General features: G+C 49.5%; 1 protein-coding gene across 2 annotated transcripts in view; it reads left to right on the top strand.

Moving 5' to 3' along the window:
* FGD5 (FYVE, RhoGEF and PH domain containing 5) overlaps positions 1 to 21360 on the top strand; it is a 126882-nt gene that overhangs the window by 39835 nt on the left and 65687 nt on the right. For both annotated transcript variants that reach the window (XM_019646052.1, XM_019646051.1), the window contains exon 3: positions 15645 to 15777. In XM_019646052.1, coding sequence (XP_019501597.1) covers positions 15645 to 15777 — 133 coding nt within the window. The remainder of the gene's footprint in view (positions 1 to 15644; positions 15778 to 21360) is intronic.

The following is a 21360-nucleotide window of genomic DNA, read 5'->3' as shown; positions in this document are numbered from 1 at the left end:
TCCTTTTCTGTCACTCTTACATGTCAACAAAATATTCCTGATGCCCCCACTGCAAGTCATTTCTGTTGTAAGGACTCTGAAGGCAGATGGAGACTGTCCTGCAGGAAAGGTTTTGTTTAGCTGCATTCAGGCGTGATCCTCAACTTGCTAGCCTCATCAACCCATACTTTTTGCTCTGGGAAGTTTGAATTAAAACTAATGATGTTATTCACTTTGGGGTTGGAAGGGACTTTGGGGAAGGGGATACCCCACCCCTCACTGAACGCTTCAGTTCTCACCAAGCCAGTGCTTGAGTACCTCCAGAGACGGGGTTCTGGTCTCCCCATGCAAGGCTGTGGCACCAAAGCAGTTTCACCTGTTAATTCTTCCCTCTCTGAGAGGTTTGGGAAGTTTCTCTAAAGAGGGGAATCTGGGAACAGGTGATGCAGGCGGGATGAAAGCAGCAGGACTCCATTTACTGAGGCTGGGATGTGGCGAGTTTACCCAGACAGGGACCTAGACCCTGGAGCAGGGTTACAAGGCGGGCTCCGTATTACAAATGGCATAGGTGAGGCGAGCTCTGGAGCTGTGGTCACCCCAGCTTGCTCTGTGTTACAGACTTTCCCATTTGAACACCACCTTAATCCACTCCATGCTCAGATCCTGTGGATAAAGGTCCCCAGTGCCTCTTTGGTTAGTGGCAGAATGAATTCCAGAACCTGGAATGGGCTAAGACTAAAGTTGGAGGCCAGGTGGCCGAGTGGGTGGAGAAGAAGGATGAAGGGATAAGGCGTCAGGCTCAGACTGCTTAGAGGCGGGATTTGGAGCTGGGTATAGGTACAGAGGTGAGAACACACACCCATTGAGCCCCGTGGTTTATTTATGAAAACTCTCTCCTAGTTGACAAGACTTCCAGCTTGCTTCACATACGACTTTTTTCCTGAATCCCTGAACAGGAGCAAACTGGTGGTCCTTGTCATTGGATGTGGGTACACAGTCTGATCTTCATGTGGAAGAAAATGTTTCAGGGGTCCTCCACAGGGGGCTGAAAGATGGGACTTGTGACGATGGGGCTAAGGGAGGAGGGTGCCGTGCCGACCTTAGGGTTCTGTTTTCCAGCACGTTGCCTCATTTCCAGCACTTGCTTTCGTTCCCAGCCAGCGTGGCCTGTGTGATGGGTGGTTTTCCCAGCCTTCCACTGTTGAAGTCTCTGTCCTGGGTGTGTGGGGAGCAGCCTGTGCCAGCTGGTGTTGCCGCCAAACTCTCAGAACCCGTATTTCAAAGCAATTACCAAAAAAAAAAAAAAGCAAAAAAAAAAGCAGGCTTAGCTGCACAGCTCATAAATACTTCCAGATACTGAGCCACATGGCACCCCAGGCCCATGGGGGAGTCATCTGACATGGGGTCGGGAACCAATGTTCAGAGTCAGGTCACTCAGCCTCTCGGGGCCTCAATTTCTTTTTCTCTTAGTTGGAAGTGATGGTGCCCACCTTACGGTTTGCGGGGAGAATCAACTGAGATGAAATATTTGGAGGTGTTTGTAGACTGTTAGGTGTTACGCAGATCTTAGCCGGGCTGTAAGAAAACCCTGCGCAGCCCATTCTTATAGCCTAAGATGTAAAGTTTGGGACAAAGCAGAGGAGGCTAAACTCAGGGAGTCACCCTCTTAGAGTCCGCATACATAGCTTCTTTGGAGTCAGAGAGATCAGTTGCAGCCCTGGCTCCACCACTTCAAAGGCCTTAGATTTATCACCTGTGACGTGGGATGATAATACCCCACTCATAAACCTGTCGTGAGGAGTAAGTGAGACCATGCGGGTAGGCGCTTGGCCAGGGCTGGATATGCAGGAAGCCTTCGTGTAGCTGTCCTATTAATGCTACACCAAGAAAGACGTTCAGAGTTTATCGTCGAAGATGAGATTTTGTGATTTGCTTGGGAATGCTGGCCCCTACCTTATACACCTAACATGTCAATTTGCTTTCCTGCCCACTGTCTCCCTGGGTCTCCCAACAACCCATGAGGGAGGCAGAGCAGGGATTTTCATCACCATTTTATAGATGAGGAAACTGAGGCACAGAGGAGGGAAATGGTTTTACCCAAGGTCACAGGATGAGTAACCGGAAGACTGAGAATCTGCTGACTCCCAGAACAGCCCTTCTAACTGAACTATTTTGCGGTTTTAAATCCAACCCTAAAATTCACCCCTGGTGGGCTGTAGCCTGGGCATCTGGGTCTGTCCTGGATGGAGCGTTCAGTAAACATTTAAAACAGCAACAACATAGCTACTGTGTTCGAGTCGCTGTGCCAGGTATTTTATATATATATATATATGTCAACCCACTAAATCCTTACAAAAACCCAATGAGAATTCCCCACTTTACAGATGAGAAAACGGAGGCAGAGAAAACTTGCCCCAGGTTGCATAGAGGGAAGTGGGTCAGATTTTGGAAATCTAGGCAAGCTGGCTTCTGAGTCTGTATTCCTAACCAGCGTTCTCACTTCAGGGGCTCAACATGTAGCAGTCCGTGTAAAAGGTGCTGGGGTACAGAGATGAGCAGAGCATAAGCCTGCATTTTGCTACAGACTTGCGTGCAGCCTGGGCCAACCCCACCTCCCCCAGATTCCCCAGACTTATTTTGCACACCTTTGTTATGGGAGCATTCGACTGTCCAGTTCTAGCAAAGAGTGGCATTTCTCTGGGCTCCAGGGAAGGTCTGGAGTGTGGGGTGGCCAGCTCAAGACCCAGCTAGCCATTGTGTGCTGGGCTTACAGGGCGGCTGGGTGTGGCCCCGGCACTGCCAGGCCCTCCCCAGGGAGGAAGTGTCCATGTTTACAGGAAATGCAGGACAAGGGCTGGGAGGTGAGTGGAGGAGGGGCAGCCTGCCTCCAGAAACCCTGAAGATGTGACTGGGCACTGGTGGGGCTGAGGGCAGGCGCCCAAGAATGAAGCTTTTTGTTGGTGTTGGGAAATGTCCCACTTCCCAGGCACCCTTAGTCCTTCCCTCTCTTCTTCCCCCCAATATTGCCACACCCTGCAGGCCTCCCAAACCCCAGGCCAGCTGAGCCCCCTCCACCCATGGGAGGCTCCTGGGAGCAGTGTAAAGAGCACTGAGCTGGGTGACAGATCAACCTCTGTTCCTTCCCACTCTGGACCTCAAATTCCCCACCTGTTAAATGAGTGACTTGCCGCAGCCCTAACGAGTGAACAGCAAAGCTCACTCCTCTCATGCGAGGAGCAAGATGGGAACAGAACCGGACAGCCCTGTTCAACCCTGTGACCTGAGAGTGCAGGTTGGCCTCCCAGAAATATTCCGTAAGAAGTGTGTGTAAATTGAAATTTGTAAAAATGGGCCCTGTGTTGATTATACTGGGAGTATGGATTAGTTTTTAAAGCCTGAATATGAATTGGAAAGGAAACTGACATTCATTGAGCCTATGCTAGGCGTCAGGCACTGGCATCATTTTTTACATGCCCAATCTCACCCTTTGAGAGACAAGGACTGTATTTGGGGACAGAAGACCTGAATTTAAGTCTTTAGACTGCCATGTGCTAGCTGGGTCACCCTGAGCAAATCCCCCAGGCTCCTTAGAGCCTCAGTTTCCTTCACATGTGAAATGAGGACTCTAGTTGTCTCCCACACCCTCCTCTTCATCCCGCAGGCGTTCCTGAGCCATGCCTTGCCGTCTGAGACCATGGCCAGACTTCCTGTGGTTTCCCTACCTCCAGCCTGTCCCCCTCCCTTTGCTCTTCACAAGTGGCCAGCGTGACCTCTCCAGGGAGCATGACTGGTCTTTCCTCTGGCTAAAACCTTTCACTGCTCCCCATCACCCCTGGGACACGTGGTCCAAGTGCCTTAGCCTTCACTTGAGACACTGGCTGCCTCACCAGCTCCTTCTCCAACCCTCCTTACGTAAGTATAGTGCATGACTGGCTCCCCGCACTTGCGCCTGACACCTCTCCTCTCTGTGCCTTTGGGTACACGTCCCCGGAATGTTCCCCCCCCACACCCCTCTTTTCTTTGTTCCCTGCTCAACTCTCTGGCTCAACTCGGGTCTCACCCTGAGCCAGAACCCATCTGTGATTCCTTCCCCCCAACACGTGGGTTTAGGGTTCCATTCCTCAAAGCACTCCTCAAAGCTTCCTCAAAGCACTCACCACCCATCTCCTGTCTGTCGGCATCTCCACTAGGCCATGCGTGCCTGGGGGGCAGGAGGGGAGATAAAGGGTATCCCCTTCACCTTAGTGTGTCCTCAGAGCCACATATGGGGTAGGCAGTCAGCAAACATGGAATGTGTCAGGTGAGACAGCGCACACAGCTGGCGCTCCATCTGCTGTGAATTGCTGTGCCTGTGCTGGGTGGGCAGCTCTGATTTTGGTACATCCCAGTTCCTGTCTGTTCACAGATGCATGCCGGGACCTGGCTGGAGGTGCTTCCCCCCTGAGTCAGTTCAAACCAGCAGGCATTAATTGAGCACCTGCTATATGCAGAGTTTAACACTGTGGGCTGGCAGGAAGGAGCTCACAGTTTGGTGAGGGAGAGAAAAACTGTGAAAAGCTAAGATCACCAGATGGAGGGTGTTTGTAGATACAGGGGGATGTAGAGGGGAATGGGGCCTCTGCAAGTATGGGTATCTGGACAGGGGCAGATTCTGAAGCTTACGTAATTCAAGGGGGGATCACTTTAAGAAAAAGAACATATAATTAAGAATATAAAATAATTTGCAGATCTTTGAAAGAGACCCATGCATGTGTGGGGCCTGAAGCTTAAGCCATACTACCTTCCTGATAGACATGCCTCAGTGGTCAGGGAAGGCTTCCTGGAGGAGGTGGTGAGGTTGGTGCTAAGTCTGGAGAGGAGAATCCATCCGCCAAGGAACCCGGGGCCCGGGCTGGTGTGAGGGAGTCAGGTCAGCAAACGTGTCCCAGGTATCTGTTCTCAGTTGGCAGCCCCTGCCCTCGAGAAGCAGGGTAGATGTATAGGATCTTAAAGGCCTTTGGCAAATGGACGTACTTTTCTGAAAATGCTTCTTCCCCATTTGAGGCAAAGGAGGTGGATGGAGTTTGACAAGACCACATGATGAGCCATGTGATGAGCGAGCGTGTGTGTTGTTGTGTGGGTCCAGGTGTGCTGCCTGGGCCTCATGTCCGTCCTTTCTGGGCCTGAGCCTCTGTGTGTTCATCGCTGTCTGGCTCTGTGTGATTGATTTCCTGTGTCCCTATCTAGGCACCCTACTCCAGCCCACATGTGATTTGTGTATTCATGCGTGTCACAAAGGCCCCCACCCTCCTGTCCTCCTTGGGCCGGTTGCACCATGGACACTCCTGTGTGTCCTGGCAACGCTCACACATTTTCACGTCTGTTTTCTGGCACAGAGAAGGCAGCAGTGAACCAGATGAATGAACGTGTCTAATGAGTGGGTCCAGCTGTAAGTCATCTGTTTATGGTCCCGTCTGGGAGAAGTTGATGGAAGGGGAATAGCAGAGTGGACCTTGTGCAAGTTGTTTAACCTCACAGAGCCTCAGTTTACCCAAATAAAAAAATGGGGATGATAATGGTGTTTGCCTTACTAAGTGGTTGAGAGGATCAAATAGGATAATGCCTAAGGTGCTCCCAGCTCAGTGCTCAATAAATGTTAGCTGCTACTGCTGGTAGAGCAGTGTTGACTAGTAGTTAAAAGTACGGGCTCTGAAGCCAGTTTCCCTGCATTCAGATCCCAGTTCTGCCCTTACCCTGCCTGTGCCTGTTTCTCCATCTGTAAAATGGGCATGTTTTTACCTACAGGATACAGTGGCTTGGAAGAATTCATAAGGCATCTGGTACATAGTAAGCACCCAAAAGTGATGGCTTCTGCTTCTATTAATGTTATTATTGCTGCTGCTGCATTGCTTCTACTACTGTTATTGTCTGGCTGTGTCCATATAGAAGGGAGGGGTGGGAAAAAGGGATTGTTTTTCAGACCACCACACACAGAAACCACAAACAACCCCTCTCACAGCTCCTGGCAGCCTCAGATGTGGTGTGCGGTTACGGAATTATAGTGCCCTTCATGAGTCTCCAGCCACCGCATTCCCTCCAGCTGGCCAAAGTGGCAGTAGTGGCTCCCCCGCCCTTCCCGCCTCCCCTGTGGTCTGCCTCACTCTGCATCCCAGAGCCAAGACGACGGGAGAAAGGTGTGTTTCCTCTTACTGTAGGCTGAGTGCTGTGGAGGCCATCTGAGGAAACTAAGGCAATCCCAGCACCAACCTTTCAGCATCCACTGAGCCTGTGGATGGACCAGACCCAGCCCACAGGATGCCTCTCCTACCCTCCACCCCCAGCCATACTTGAAGTAGTATAAGGTTATGTCCAAATTACCATAAAACTCATTTATCTGTTAAGCCTTGGCTGTCCACAGCGCTCTCCATGATGGCAGCGCCTGCCCGTGCCATTTCTGCCAAAGGTATTGAGCACCTGCTGTGTGCCCAGCATGGTGCCATACGTGCAGAAGTAGAAAGAGGCCCTCACTGACAGGCTGATGGGAAGTCAGGTCAGTTCATTGTGGGAGAACCACCATTCACACATGATTGTTGAGCACCTACTATGTGTCACTCACAGAGGAAACAGAAATGCATGGCAAGCCCATGATTCCTACCCTCATGCTCATGGCTAATAAGGGAGCTAACACAGGAGCATAAATACCCGCAGTCACAGAATGTAAACTGTAACAGGAGCCCCTTTCGCCTGGAGAGATGGAGAAGGCTTCCTGGAGGAGGTGGTACGTGGGTAGACCTGGGTGCACGTGCAGGAGGGGGGCGAGCGGGAGTTCTAGAACAGCCTTGGAAGAGGCAGAGATGGAAAGTACACAGGGGTGTGTAGATCAGTGGTTTGGCTGCGCAATCATGGTTGATATTGCCAAGGAAGTGGCAGGAATCACAAAAACAAAATTCCTCAGTTTCGCAGGGACCCCTTTGGACATAAAAATCACAAAACATCGTGGTGGGAAGGGCCTTCAAAGGTTCTCTAACTCCCTTACTTTACAGATGGGGAAACTGAGGCCCAGAGAGAGGAAGGGGTTCACCAAGTGTCACATGGCAAGCTGGTGGCAAAGGTGGGACTACAGCCCAAATCTGTGAAACCTTGAGGCGTTCTGCCTGATTAATTCAGCCCTGACTTTTAGCTCAAAATGATTATAGCAAATAAAACTGCCAGACCCTATGCTGAGCAGCCCACCGACCTCATTCATACACGTCATCTCATAAACCCTGGAAAGTGAGTGCTGTTACCATCTCCGTTATACTGATGAGGAAACCAAGGCAGGGAGGTTAAGCAGCTGACCTAGGATCATGGGGCTGACAAGTGGCAGAACTGGGTCCTGACCGCAGGAGGTGGAATTCCAATACTTGCGCTCTCTATTGTTAGCCTCTTCTGAGGTCCCAGAAAAGGCCAAAACGCTAGGGTCAGTGGTCAGAGTGGGGCCAGGCCCATGTGCCAACAGTGCGGCTGCTGCTAGGGGCCAGAAATGCAGGACCCGTCCTCTGCTGCCTGCATCACACCCCGAGTTGTACAAGTTACTGTTTTTCAAAGCCAGAGCCTGAGACCACGGCACTGGTGGGTTTGGCGCTCTGGCTTATGATTTTTCTTATATATTATCTCCTCATATTAGTCTGTCATTTTATGAGGCGCCTGCAGATCTTCTAATCATTATAATTTCCCCCTCTGGACCTCTGGACCTCAATTGATTATCTGAAAAGAAAGCCTTGCCTCATAACCACATTTATGTTTCACTTTGGCCAGGAAAAATGGTAGTGTTTGCTTGGGGCGGGAGCAGGCTGAACAGGAATCAGTGAAAATGAAATCCTTTGAAAATCCCTGTAACCGTTTCAAGCCCACTAGGATGGCTAAAGTAAAAAAGACAGACGTAAGTGTTGGTGAGGATGTGGAGAAATTGGAACCCTCGGCACTGCTGGGTGGGAATATAAAATGGTGCAGCCACTGTGGAAAACAGTCTGGAAGTTCCTCAAAATGTTAAACAGAGAGCTACCATATAACTGAGCCATTCCATTCCTGGATGTATATCTCAAGAAAAATGAAAACATATGTCCCCATGAAAACTTGTACACAAGCATTCATAGAATTATTCCTGAGCCAAAATGTAGACATAATTCAAATGTCCATCAAGAGATGAATGGATAAACAAAATGTAGGATAGCCATCCAGAATATTATTCAGCCATAAAAATGAATAAAATACTGACACATGCTATAATATAACATGGATGAACCTTGAAAACATTATGCTAAGTGAAAAAAGTCAGAAACAAAAAGTCACATATGATTCCATCGGTATGAAATGTACAGAAATGTACGGAATTAGGCAAATCCATGGAGTCAGAAAGCAGGTTAGTGTTTGCCAGGGGTTGAGGGGAGAGGGGAATATGATTGACTGCTAACGGGGATGGGGTTTCTTTCTAGGTTGATGAAGATGTTCTAAAATTAGATAGTGATGATGGTTGCACAATTCTGTAAATATACTAAAAAGCCCTGAACTGTACACTTGAAGTTGGTAAATTTCATGGTATGTGAATTATATCTCAATGAAACTTACAACAAGAAAACAAATCCCTATAAAACCATTGATGCTGTGTTTTAAGAGGAAGGGTGGGGAAGTCACAGGTCAGAGTGCAAGGATGTACTTCTGTTTTTACTTAGTGAAAAATGGAAATTGAATTTTTTAAAAAGCCTCTCCTTCAGTCATGTTTCTGGGAACCATTACACACACTATCCCTTGGCTGACCCTGGTTCAGGTTGCATTCCCTCCAAGAGGGAAGGGAGCAGAGTCTCGCTCGAGAGGCGAGGAGGCTCCAGGCAAGCAGCTGCTCTCAGAGCTGGGCCTCCAGGCTGTGGGACGTGTACACTCTGGTCTCAGTACGTATTTTCACATCTCTGAGTATGTTGTTTCTCCATCTCCATTTCACAGATTTGCAAACTGAGGCCCACCAGGATGGTCACGTGGCCCAGATCATGCTGTGGGTTAGAGGGGAATCCAGGACTCCCGTCCAGTTGGGATCTTTCCACTGTAGCAGATTAAACGTTCCCAGTTACAGGGCAGATATCTGTGTCTGAGAAAACCTCAGTATCGCTTTGAGAAAGGAGAGCATTTGAGGGGTCAGCTTTATGTGACAAAGAAGCATCGGAGCAGAAGGTGCCACCTGCGGAAGGCCTAGAGGAATCATTTGAGTGAACTCTGAAAGCCCCGGGGTGGTTGGAGGGTATGGGTAGTAGGCAAGGCACAGAACTGAATGTCTCAGGGTTTGGAAATCTCTGATTGTGCACCCAGCCCTCCCCTCCATCCACTTCCAAGCTCTTCCAGCTGTTCTGCTAATTAGGATAGTCATATTCGCCGAGTTCATCCTTCTGCCTCCTCCATCTCAAACTTTCCAGCTCCCATAGAGCTCAGCCCTGAAGCCCCTGCCCCTCCCCACGGAGCTGGCAACTTTAGAAAGAAAGGTCTCAGCCTATCTCGGAGGAGCCAAACACTGTTGCATCTGCAATCTGGCCTCCTTCACACGTATCATTACACCAGCAAGGACAGACTTTGGGGCCAGAGCATCCGCTGAGAGATTGCTTAGTTGGGGAAGTGTTCCTTTTTTATGAGTTATTAGACCCTTTTGGCTGTGCTGGGGGTTATGGCTCCCAGCAGGAGTCACAAAGGACAGGATTTAACGGGCAGAGTTGGACAGCCCTGGGCTGGGTTACAAAGTGCTCGTTTCCCCATGTGGATGCACATGTCCTTTTACAACTCTAGGTTGCTGGAAAGGACTGTGCTCATTTGAAGGGTCATTTAAGGTAATGAGCTCTGGGAAGCTTTAATTTATGTTCTCTTTAAAGCACAAATCGACTCAGAGGGAGGACACAGCTCCCTGGAGACTAGTCTAAGGGTTTAGAACTTGGCCCTTATGACAGGCTCATCTGGGTTGGCCAGAAAAAAACTACTACATGCCAGGAAGTGACTGCTTTCACCATTGTGTTCTCATTTAATCCTACAATAAACCTACATAGTCATCCCCACTTTTCAGATGTGAATCCGAGAGGTTGGGTAACTTGCCTAAGGTCACACAGTGACACTCTTCTATCTGACACAAAAGTTCTAACCCATTTGGTCTCTAAACTAGCAGTGATGACCACCTGGCTTTTTTGCCTGTTTTCCCTGGCATGTTTCATCACTACTGATTTGCAGATTTAAAAAATTGAAAACCAAAAACTGAGGCATGGAAAGGTTAAGCAACTTGCTTGAAATAGAGCTGGGATTTAAACCAAGCAGTCTGACTTCTGAGTCCACCCTCCTAACCAGTACTTTGCACTGTACTTTCTTTGAGGCCAGAGAGAGTGCTTTAGTCATCTTTGATTCTTCCATGTGTTGTTAGCTCCTTGAAGTAGGTGCTAACCATTTTTGTTGAATAAGTGAGCGAGGAAATAGGTGGCTAGAAGGATGGATGATTGGATGGCTGGATAGCTAAGTGGGTAGATGGGAGGATGGATGGTAAATGAATGAATGTGTGGATAGATGGCTAAGTGGATGGGTAATTGGATAGATGAGTGGGTGGGTGGATGGATGGATGAGTGAATGGGTGGCAAAGGATATAGATGGGTCAGTAATTGGGTTAGAAGACTTTCTCATGTGTAGTATATTGGTAAGTTTACAAAAGCTGTCTAGAGACAACACCTCACTTAATGATGATTGTAATGGGTGTTTTAACTAGAGTAGCCATAGAACAAAGGTAGTATCTACTTGCTGTCTCCACCAGTACCAACAGAGGCTAGAACATGAGGGCTCTTAATAGGTTTTGTTTGTTTGTTTGTTTGTTTGTTTGTTTGTTTGTTTTTGAATGACTAAAAAACCAGACAGGCACCAGATTGCTAAAAATACAGAGCCTTGCAGCATTCCTCAGACCATACTATGCATAGGACCCATCTCAGAGGTTCGTGTTGCCAGGCTGGGGAGATGGCTGTGACATATAAGGGTTCCCAGCCTGTTTCCTCAAGGGAAGAAGTGGTTACTCACCCAGTGCACAAGCGCTGCAAGGGCATGGCAGAGCATTTGGGCAGAAGGTATTAAGAGAACATTTCTCAGAGGTGTTTTCTTCCCCTGTATTTAAAGACCAGCCTGGTAGCAACTATCAAAGACTCGTAGGAGCAGCCCTGTTTGGTCTTAGAACCAAAATGTTTTGATTCGCTTATTTAATGATTTCTGTCCAAAATAAGGCCTGTCACTACAAGTTGCATTGAATCTGCAAAGGCATTGAGTTATGCCTGCTCTTTTCTGTTGTGAAAGCATATTTTTAATGGCAACTTATCTCCATTTGTTGTGCTCACTCACAGTCACTCAATAACAGAGAAACAAATGAGCCAGAGATCACATCAGAGCACCCGAACCCTTGTCTCCTGATGTTTGTCTTAGTGATCTTTGGAGAAAACTGAAGTCACAGGAAGAGGTAGAATGAAAAGACCACATGCCATTCTGGCCAAAGCTGAGGTTGGATTGAGGACAGATGGTTGGCGGGTCAGAGATCACCAGGTTTATTGCTGTGAGATCTGGGCATCTCCAATGATGAGCAAGATCATTTGAGTCACACGTTATAGGTTAATAATTATATAGTTTATTTTAAAGTGTTAGAAAAACACACACTGTCACTTCACAGGTATTATTAACACTTAAGACGAAGCTAGAGTAATAGCATATGTTAAAAATGAATTGACTTAAGGACAGCAGTAGGTAAATAATAGAATAGCTGTCTGCAGCCAGGACCGAGCTGGTAATGAAGAGAGCTCATTTTACATTATTTAATTCCTTGAATCCCCCCAATAGCTCAATGAATTAGGCATCCCTGAGGCATGGAAAGATTAAACATAGCCAATACATAGCTAAGCCAGAATTTGAACCTAACCTGACTCAGGAGTGTGAGCTCTCATCTCTGCACTCCACTGTCTCTCAAAAATAAAATAATAGCACAAATAGCAAAAACAAAGCCTCTTTGCCCTTGCAACCTGAGACCCAACTCCACACATCTGTGCACTGGGGGAACCCCACTGGGCCTCTGTTTTTAGGTCTATGAGGTATGATCAGGCATCAGAGAGGCATCTTCAGAGGCAACAGGTGTTGGCCTGGATTTGCCACGTGACCTAGAGCCGGCACCGCCCCCCCCACCAGAGGGTAGCTTCCATGAGCTCCCTTCCCAGTGTCACACATGGCACTGCTTCATGGAATCCAACCCTCTGCTTGGCTTCAGGCAGAGCCCCCAAGTTCTGTGATGCCCGGCAGTGTCGGATGCTGGGCAAACTTCATGGCAGCAGCAGGGCCCAAGGACACCCACCTTCCCACGCCCCAGGTTAAGCAGAGCCTTGCCTGACAAGCTGAGCTGTTGGGGCCAAATTCCAGCAGCAGTGGACTATCCCTGAACAACTTAAGCAAAAGGATGACAAGGTCCCTTGGGTGGAGAACAGATTGGAGGGCAGCCAGGGTCAGATGGGAGAGAACAGGAAAGCAGCACTTAAAGATGTCCAGGAAAGGATGGCTTGGACCACAGAGGCTGTGATAGAGGTGTGAGCAGAGTCGAGAGATGTTTAAAGGTAAATCTGGGAGGGATTTAATGCTTAAGCAGTGGCTGGCTATGCAAGGAGATGTTCACATTTCTGGCTTGCGGCCTGGGAGGATGGTGACACCATCACCCTGTGGGAGGCTTGGCTGAGAACCCTTTCCTCCTTCACAGAGCATTCTAGGAACGGCCTGGCAGATGCCTTCTTTTCCTTGATAAGGAGAAGGAGTAGTCCAGGGGCATAGCTAACTGCTTCATCCCTCTCCATTACTGGTTATCCTCGGCAGGGCAGAATGGGCTCCTGCTGTGGGGAGAGCAGGGCTCCACTCCCTGTCTACCAAACATGTGGTTACAAATCGATGCAGATGGCTCTGGAGGGGTGGCGCTAGGGCTCAGTGAGACAGATCCATGCAGTCAACTTTCTTTTTTTTTTTTAAGATTTTATTGGGGAATTGGGGAAGGGGAACAGACAAGTTGCTGTAGTTTTGTTCTTCAGTCTAGTTGTGGAGGATGTCGCCCCACCAGCCCAAGCCGGCACCATCACTGCGCTCCTCCTGGGTGAGGCAGATCAGTCGCCGGCTTCTGGATGACCGCTCACAGTGGCTGCTGGCCGCCAGCTCACGCTGGCTGCCGGCCACACATGGTAGCCCATGGCAGCCCACTGCAGCAGGGGACTGCAACCCACACCTTCACTGGCGACCCCATGGCAGTCCAGCTCCAGGTCCAGCTGCCGTTCAGCATCTTAGCTGTAGAGGGCAGTGTCACTGGCCCTCATATGTGGGAACCGAACCGGAGCCTTCTGGCGTCCCAAGCCAGTTCCCAACCAATGTGCCACTTGGCCGGCCCCGCAGTCAACTTTCTTGAACGTGGTTCTGAGCTTGCTGAGCAAGTTGGTGTGCCTGACCTTTAGGCTGGGGACAGCTCCTTAGTGGAGGGAACTGGTGATCCCCTGATAGGGTGGTGATGGGCAGTGAAGGAGGTATAGGGTGGTCCTGGGCGGGGAGGCTCTTGCATGCCTTTGTACACCTTGGTGGTATATGGCTTGTTGCAAAATATGTTGTTTGCTCTCATCGTTTGAAAGGAAAGGCCAACAAAGTAATTTTTGAAAAAGGAAGAAAAAAAAGGTCTGAACAGAAGGGTAGCCAGTTGGATAGTTAAAGAGGACCTTGGCTCAGCTTGGGGTTCAGGGTCAAGGCTCAGCCTGGGTCAGGACTCAGTTTTGGCCTCTGCACACAAGTGCACAGCTACAATACCTCACACACATACACTGTCAGCAGAAGCCCAGGCAGGAAAAGGCCCTGCCACCATGTCCTTGATCTGTCTGCCCTCATAGCCCCTGCGTGGACCAGGGGATGCTCACCCTGCTCTTGTTTCTTGGGTTCCAGGTGTTGTGGAAATAGTTATCCATGGTCCACGCTTCCCCATGCCTGGACCAGGACTTCAGGCAAAGGCAGTGCCCCTGCCTGCATAAGGCCTGGGCTAGAGTTGGTCCAGCCAATCCAACAGGTGGATGCGCCCATCTCTCCTTCCTCCCATCCACCCATCCATCCATCCATCCATCCATCATTCCAGCATCTTTTGTTGGCATTCTCAGGGGGCAGGGATAAGTATTTGATAAGAATTTAATAAGACAAGACACCTGGATTTTGAGTATAAAGGAAGTTTTGTGAGGTTGTGGGGGACCACATTGCCAAAGGCAGTGGGGAGCCATTGAAGGTTTTTGAGCAGGAGAGGGTCATGGCTCAGTTTCTATGGTAGAACAGCCACTCTCCTGTGTGGAGAGGGAGGACTGGAACAGGCATCAGGGCAAGGAGGCTGCTGTGATGGGACTGGAACCTCCTCTGTGGGGATGGTTTGGAAGTTGGAAAAGGGAGGATTCTTCTGCTCCAGTTTGGTCTGTGTCACATGCCAAGTTCTTTGCTGCCTCAGTCCCTTTATACATGCTGCCTCCCCTGCCTGGAATACTTCCCCGTGCTATCACAGTGCTAGCTCCTTCTCCTCCTTCTGGTCGCAGACTCAGAGAAGCCTTCCCTGGCCTGTCTAAAAAGTTCGCCCTAGTTACTATCTATGAAAGCACCTCCTTCCTCTCCTGTACTTACTTATCAAATTTATGATCCTATATTAGTTGTTCCTTTTTGAGGACAGGGACCATATCTGCTTTATTCACTAGTGTTTTACTGGCTGTCTGGCTCTGTGCTTGACATAATGCCAGCAATCAATAAATATTTATTGAATGAATGTATGAATTATTTAATTAATTAATGGAATGCCTACATAATAATAGTCATCATAATATAGATATGAGGTTGCTATCACACTTGTACAGTTGACCCCTGAACAATGTGGATCTGCGCTCTGCTTAAACGCGTTTATTCAAGGGTCAGCCATATTTTTGATCCACGGTTGATAATCCATGTATGCGGAAGGCCAACTTAAGTGACATGTGGATTTTCAACTGCACAGGTGGTCGGTGCCCCTAACCCCAGCCTTGTTCAAGGGTCTACAGTCTGTATGCTTTCTAAGCATTGATCCTCACAGCATCTGCCAAGAAAGTGAGGTAGGACTTGTCCCCAAGTAGCCTAGATAGAAACGAATACGCCGAGTTGTGTCTTGTCCATGCCCCAGCTGATGGGAAGACTTGGATTATGGGTTGGTATGTGCGTCCCAGACTCTGTCTACCACATCCTTGCATTGCTCCTTCAGGCCCAGAGGACATGGTCACCCTGCTGCCTGGCCAGGCCAGTTCAGACCACCAAACGAATTAGATTACACATCTCTTGTCCTTGTAGTAATTATTTGTACTTCCTTAGCATGACGGCCTGACTCATATCTAACAGGGAGACGTGTCTGTCTTAGCATGTGTAAAGACACTGAGGCAGCAAGAGCTTGGCATATTTACGGCTGGAGTGGGGATGAGGAGGGAGACTTGTACCTGGGTCTTACTCATTTCTGGGTCCCCATGGAGGGCACAGAGCTCTGGGCACAGAGCACGTGTTCGTGGCTCGTGGCATGAATCAGGCCCCTGGCCCATTCACTTGGCCTTTACGGGACATGGAGCTCTAACCCTCTCTCCCCTCTGCTCTGACCCCAGCGCCTACACAGAGCCCTACAAGGTCTGTCCCATCTCGTCAGCGGCCCCCAAAGAGGACCTGACATCGGATGAAGAGCAGGGAAGCTCGGAGGAGGAGGACAGTGCTGCAAGAGACCCCAGCCTCCCCCACAAGGTAGGGGCCCCCACCCCGGCCAGTGGGATGTGGGCGATGTCGGAGATGTGAAGGTGGAGAGACTGTGGTAAGGACCCACTCCGTCCTCTCTTGATGTGGAGGGAACTGTTGACAAACAACAGACCATGTGCTGGATACAGAGGCTGCATCACAGAGTAGCTGGGACTTCGGCTTTAAGACACATGACAGACATGGGGGCCTGTGTTGGTGATGCAAGGGTGACTGCTCCTGCTTATGTCTTCTTGGGTCTGAGAAAGCTTGGGGCTCCCCAGAGCCTTTGTGGATCAATATGGACCTGTATTCTAATGACCTAAGGCCCCTGGGCCTCAGTTTCCTCATCTGCAAAGTGGAAATCATGAGAGTGAGATGAGTTAAGGGATGTGAATGAGTTCCCTCAACTGAAAACAGAGCTCTAGAATAAAAGTTGGTTTTTCCATACCCTGCAGTGATGCAGCGAGGGGATGGGGCTGAGAGAAGGGCTGCTACTTGCTTGTCTGGAGGCAGAGGGTGAATTGAGACCCAAGTCACAGAGGAGACCCAGGCCTTCATATGGTGCATTGGTGCATGGTGGTAATTACAGTTGTCCCTTGGTATCCAAGGGGGATTGGTTCCAGGAGACCCCACCACACAGATACCAAATCCTTGGTTGCTGAAGTCCCTTATATAAAATGACATAGTATTTGCATATAAGATATAGCAGGTCATGCCTACACATCACTTCATTCAAGTGGATTCTGCATAGTGTTCAGCATGTCGCAAATTCAAGTTTTGCTTTTTGGAACTTGCTGTGATTTTTTTTAAATATTCTTGATCCGCAGTTGGTTGAATCCAAGGTACAGATGCTTGCTATTGGGTGCTCATGGTGAGCCCTGCTTCACTTCCATTCACTGACATGATCTCATTCCTTCCGCACACCACTTCTAGGAGCCAAGAATTGCTTCCCCCACTTTACATTTGCAGAAACAGAGAGGCAAAGAACTTGTTCAGGGTCACACGGCTGCTATTCACTGTTACTCAGGAAACATCATAGGTTGACGGGGGCCAGGAATCGAGACCACGGGAGACACCCCTGCTAGAAGAGGGGACAGGCTAGGAAAGTTGAGACCCGCTTGAAGTTCTCCCCACCCTGCCTCCTGGGCTCCACTCCTGTCTGCCTGAGGGGAGTAGCTGGGGAGGCAGAGGAGCACCGCCTCCTACCGGGCAGACCTTCAGGCACCTTGTCCTGTGTCTGCCTCCCACGCTTCGTCATCTTCTCCTTCCAAGCCTGGGTTAGGGATGTCACGTTGATTAAATACCATTCATGTAGAAGCACTCAACAGGAGTGCCTGGCACTTACCAAGCATTTTATAAATGGTTGTGTCTTTCATTTTTCTTTTATACCCTTGATTTCTTTTTTTTTTTTTAATGATTTTATTGGGGAATTGGGGGAGGGAACAGACAAGCTGCTGTCCTTTGGTTCTTCAGTCTAGTTGTGGAGGACGTCACTTCACTGGCCCATGTTGGTATTGTGATCATTGCGCTCTTCCTGGCTGAGGCAGGGTTGCCGGCCATTGGACGGCCACTCGGTGGCTTACAGCAGCTCATGCTGCCAGCTGCTCACACTGGCTGCCGGCCACTCGCGGTAGCTTATGGCAGCCCCACTGCAGCCTGCGCCGTCTCCGGCAACTCATGGCAGCCCAGCTGCAGGTCGAGCTGTTGTTCACCATCTTAGCTGTAGAGGGAGCAGCATCATTGGCCAATATGGGATCTGAACCAGCGGCCCTGCTGCTCAGAGCCTGCGCTCCCAAGCCAGCTCTTAACCAACGAGCCACTCAGCTGGCCCCACCCTTGATTTCTTTTAAAACTTCATTTATTGACCCATACAGTCTTTTCATAAAGTTACCTAGTCGGTGCTGTGGGAAGGCTGAAGGAGACTTTCCCACACAGCTCCCCATCTCCCCTTCCCCTTTCACTCTTGTCCCTGCTTCTCCCTCTCTAGATAGTGAGCTTTCTGCTGGCAATAAATGCTTCCATGTTTGTTATCCGTTTTACTCCTTACAACAACTTCCAATGTCAATACCATCATCCCTGTTTTACAGTGAGGACACAGAGGTTCAGTGAAGTGAAGTAACTTGCCCAAAGCCACACTGCTAGTGATTGAAGGGGCCTGGACTCAGAAACAGGTCTGGCTGGCTCCAAGCCCAGCGCTTGTTTCTCATTGCAGTCCTGGGGGCCTCCTCTTACCTCTCCATTTCTCCCTCCTCTCCCAGGAAGGAATTATTGACTCCTTGGGGATAAGGGAGAAGGTACCTATTTAGAGACTGTTTTGGTTTTTCTGGGCATCCCTGGGGTCATGGAACCTGGGAACAGAAAGAAATAGCTGTCATTGGGGATGTGGTCCCCACTCTGAACATGGATTCCAAATCGGATCTGGGTACCAGGCCTAGAAGAGTTGAAAGGCTGATGGAACGGTGGGGCCTCTCATGTGTGACTTTCTGTGCTTTGGTCTCCCACCTCGTGATGGCTTCCTGTCACAGTCACCAAGTTCTCTGTTAAACCTTCCCCCAGCTGTGTTACCACTGGCTAGTCGCTTCCCATCACGGGGCCTCGGCTTCCCCATCTCTAAAATGGGAGCATTAATAGTAACTGCTAGGCTGTGGGAGGGTTGAAGGAGAACACTGATGGAAAAGTGCCAGCCACATAGTAGGGGCATATTAACTATCTGTTGTTTCTGAGTCTGGGAGTCAGCGGCAGGGAGTAGGAAAAGAGAAGGTCTGGCCTACCCAGAACCATTGTAAATCCTAGGCCCCTGGACATTTGTGGTTATCTGGGTCAGCTCCCCAGCCTTCTGGTCTCCAGGCCACGGCTTAGACACCCCCAGGAATAAGGAGCTTGCGAGAGGTAGAGTAGCATAGAAAATGAGAGTTTCCTACCCAGCTTTGCCACTGGCTAGCTGAGTAATGTGATCAACTTCTTAACCATTCTCTTCCTCAGTTTCCCCATCTGTAAAATTAGGAAAACAACCATAGTACCTGCTTTGGAATAGCTATGAGAGTAAATAAGCCTGTGGAGACTTAGAACAATGCCGGACACACAGGAAAAGAACACGCAAAGGTCAGCGCTCTGGGGCAGGACTGTGGCCAAGACAGGGAAGCAGCCTGCCCCAGGTCAGGTAGGACTCAGTAACAATGCCAGGATCATGGAACTGAGGCAGTTTCTGCCTCTTACATGTCCTGCTGAGGCCAGAGCCAGTGGCCAGCCAGGTGTGGGGCCTACATAGGGAGAAGGGTCGGGGAGGGGAGCATCCTGTCATTCTGAGCCAGAGGGACAAGCGTGGGTCTAGACTCCACCTGGCAGGCCGATTCACTCTCAGGAGCCCTGATTTCTCGTCTGCCAAGCGGGGCTAAGCGTCCCTGCTCTGCCACCCCTCTCGTCCTTTTTTATAAGGCCTTCATCATGTACCGATGTTGAAATCATCTTTAAAAATTAAGTTTTCACCCCATGAGGTGTGCTTTACTAGATTCTCCCCATACAGTGTGAAATCATTACAGGTGTACGTTCAAGTCCCTTGGAACGCGTCTTGCCGATCCCTGTGCCCTCATGGAGGTCACGGTGGCATGCTGTTTAGTGTGAATTCGTCCACTTTCCCCCTGTATTCACCTACATATAGCATTGTAAGTGGTAAATGGGTGGTATTGTTTGTGGAGTTGTTATTTTTCCATAAATCATATCAAACTATAAGAAGCCTGGGGTAATTTGGTTGGGTTCATTCACTAGATTATTCATAGAGATTTTCCCATATTGGTATCTATGAGTAGAGCCCTAGACTAATTTTTTAGTGCCTCACAGTATTCCATGTTATGGATAAGCTGTGGTTTATTTCGCCATCTCCCGGCTGAGGGATATTGACAGTGTTTTTCATGTGTGTGCATCACCAACGGCATTACAGTGCCCCTGTTTACCCACCTCCTTAGACACCTGTGTGAGGTTTTTCTCTAGGGTAGATCCGAGAAGGACATCAGTGGATCAGAGAGCAGGACCCTTTTCAATCTTTGGACCTGCTGCTATATCGACCCTCAAGAGGCTATTCCCGAGCACCGCCTGGCAGCCCTCAGTGTAAAAGAGTTCCCAAGTTGCTGGGCCTCAGAGCAGCTGTGAAGGGAGATTTCCAGAGTGAGCAATCTTTCCTGAATCCTTTTTGCTGTAGAAGTTTGGTGGAACAGGAGGTGGGGAGAAGATGCATTTACTCCTGATTCTTTGTCTTCCACTGTGTCTGAAAATTCTATTGCTCGAAAAACGTAGAAACCTCTTCTCCCTGTGCCTCCGTCCGTCATGGGGAAAATGGGAACCAGATTTCCCATTTCCAGCCCCTTCACAGGAATAGGCTTAGAGCACATGTGAGTAATCAGAATTACCCCCGTGTCTCAGGAGGAAGGTTTGGGGGTGGGGAGCCCCACCCTTCTTACAGCTTGATATGGTTGATGTAAAAAGAAATAAAGGGTAGTGAGCCCCACCCTTCCCAGATGTTTTGGGGTGACCAAGTCAGGAAGGGAGAGATTTTCAGAGCAGGATAGGAAGCTGAGCCCAGCTGGTCCACCCACATGTGACCTCTCCCTCTCTTCCACTCATAGACATACAAAGGGTGTGGGTTGAAGGAAGGAGGGGGCAAAAAAAGGAAAAGTGAGAAGGACTTAAAAATAGACCAAGCTGTGAAAGGAGACATTCAAAGGCTGGCTGGCCTGTCGCTCCTCCCTGACAATAAACCCGGTTCTCAGACTAACAGGGAATTTTTAAGCTCAAATACCAGCTCCCCCGAGACCAACCCACTCCTGGCTACCTCCTCCCTTGCCTGAGGCTCATCATCACCATGTTTCCCTGACAGGCCCACCCCTGAGCCCAGGCAGAACTTAGCGCCCTGACTTCTAGAACCGACCCTCCCGCCATCAAACCCTCCCTGGCTCCCTATTTATGAAGCTCATCTCTTCCCTGACGGCACCTGGGGTCCAGTCGGCTTGGCCTGGACCTCTTTGTTGACCTTGTGCCCCCAGGCCTTGCACCTGTGACCTTGCCCTGACCGTCTGCCTAAGTTAAAGTGTCCATTTGAACCCTGGTTGTTTCCATTGGGCCAGTCTCTAGCCTGGGTTACGTGTCAGCCTAGGTTTTTCCCTGCCACCGACCTTGGAACCCACCTGGTCAGCTCTGCACCTTGGCTCTACTGCAAGTGCTATGTGCCCTAGTCCTTGGGAGGCCATTGCATCAGCTTCCTCAGGCTGCAGCCTGTCCTCCTTCCCACAGAAACCACCTCTTCTCCTGTCAAACATGAATTCCCTCCCATCTGCAGCCCTTCTCTCTATCCTCACTGAGTTCCTCCTCATCCCTCCTCTCCTTCAACAGAAATTGATTCATTTACTAAGTGCTCACTGAGCACCTACTATGTGCCAAGCACCCTTCTAGGGTCTCAACATACAGCAGCTACAAGTCAGACAAGCTGTCTCCCTGCCCTGGTGGTGTTTACATCCTAGAGAAGAAGAGGAAGAGTCAGCCAGAAAACTCCTGAGGTGGCTTAGGTGGCGAAAATTCTGTGAACAAAACAGAAAAACAAAA

Source organism: Hipposideros armiger, unplaced genomic scaffold (genome assembly GCF_001890085.2).
Source record: "Hipposideros armiger isolate ML-2016 unplaced genomic scaffold, ASM189008v1 scaffold_96, whole genome shotgun sequence".
NCBI lineage: Eukaryota > Metazoa > Chordata > Mammalia > Chiroptera > Hipposideridae > Hipposideros > Hipposideros armiger.
Note: the sequence above shows the minus strand (reverse complement) of the source record. Positions and strands in the feature narration are given on the sequence as shown.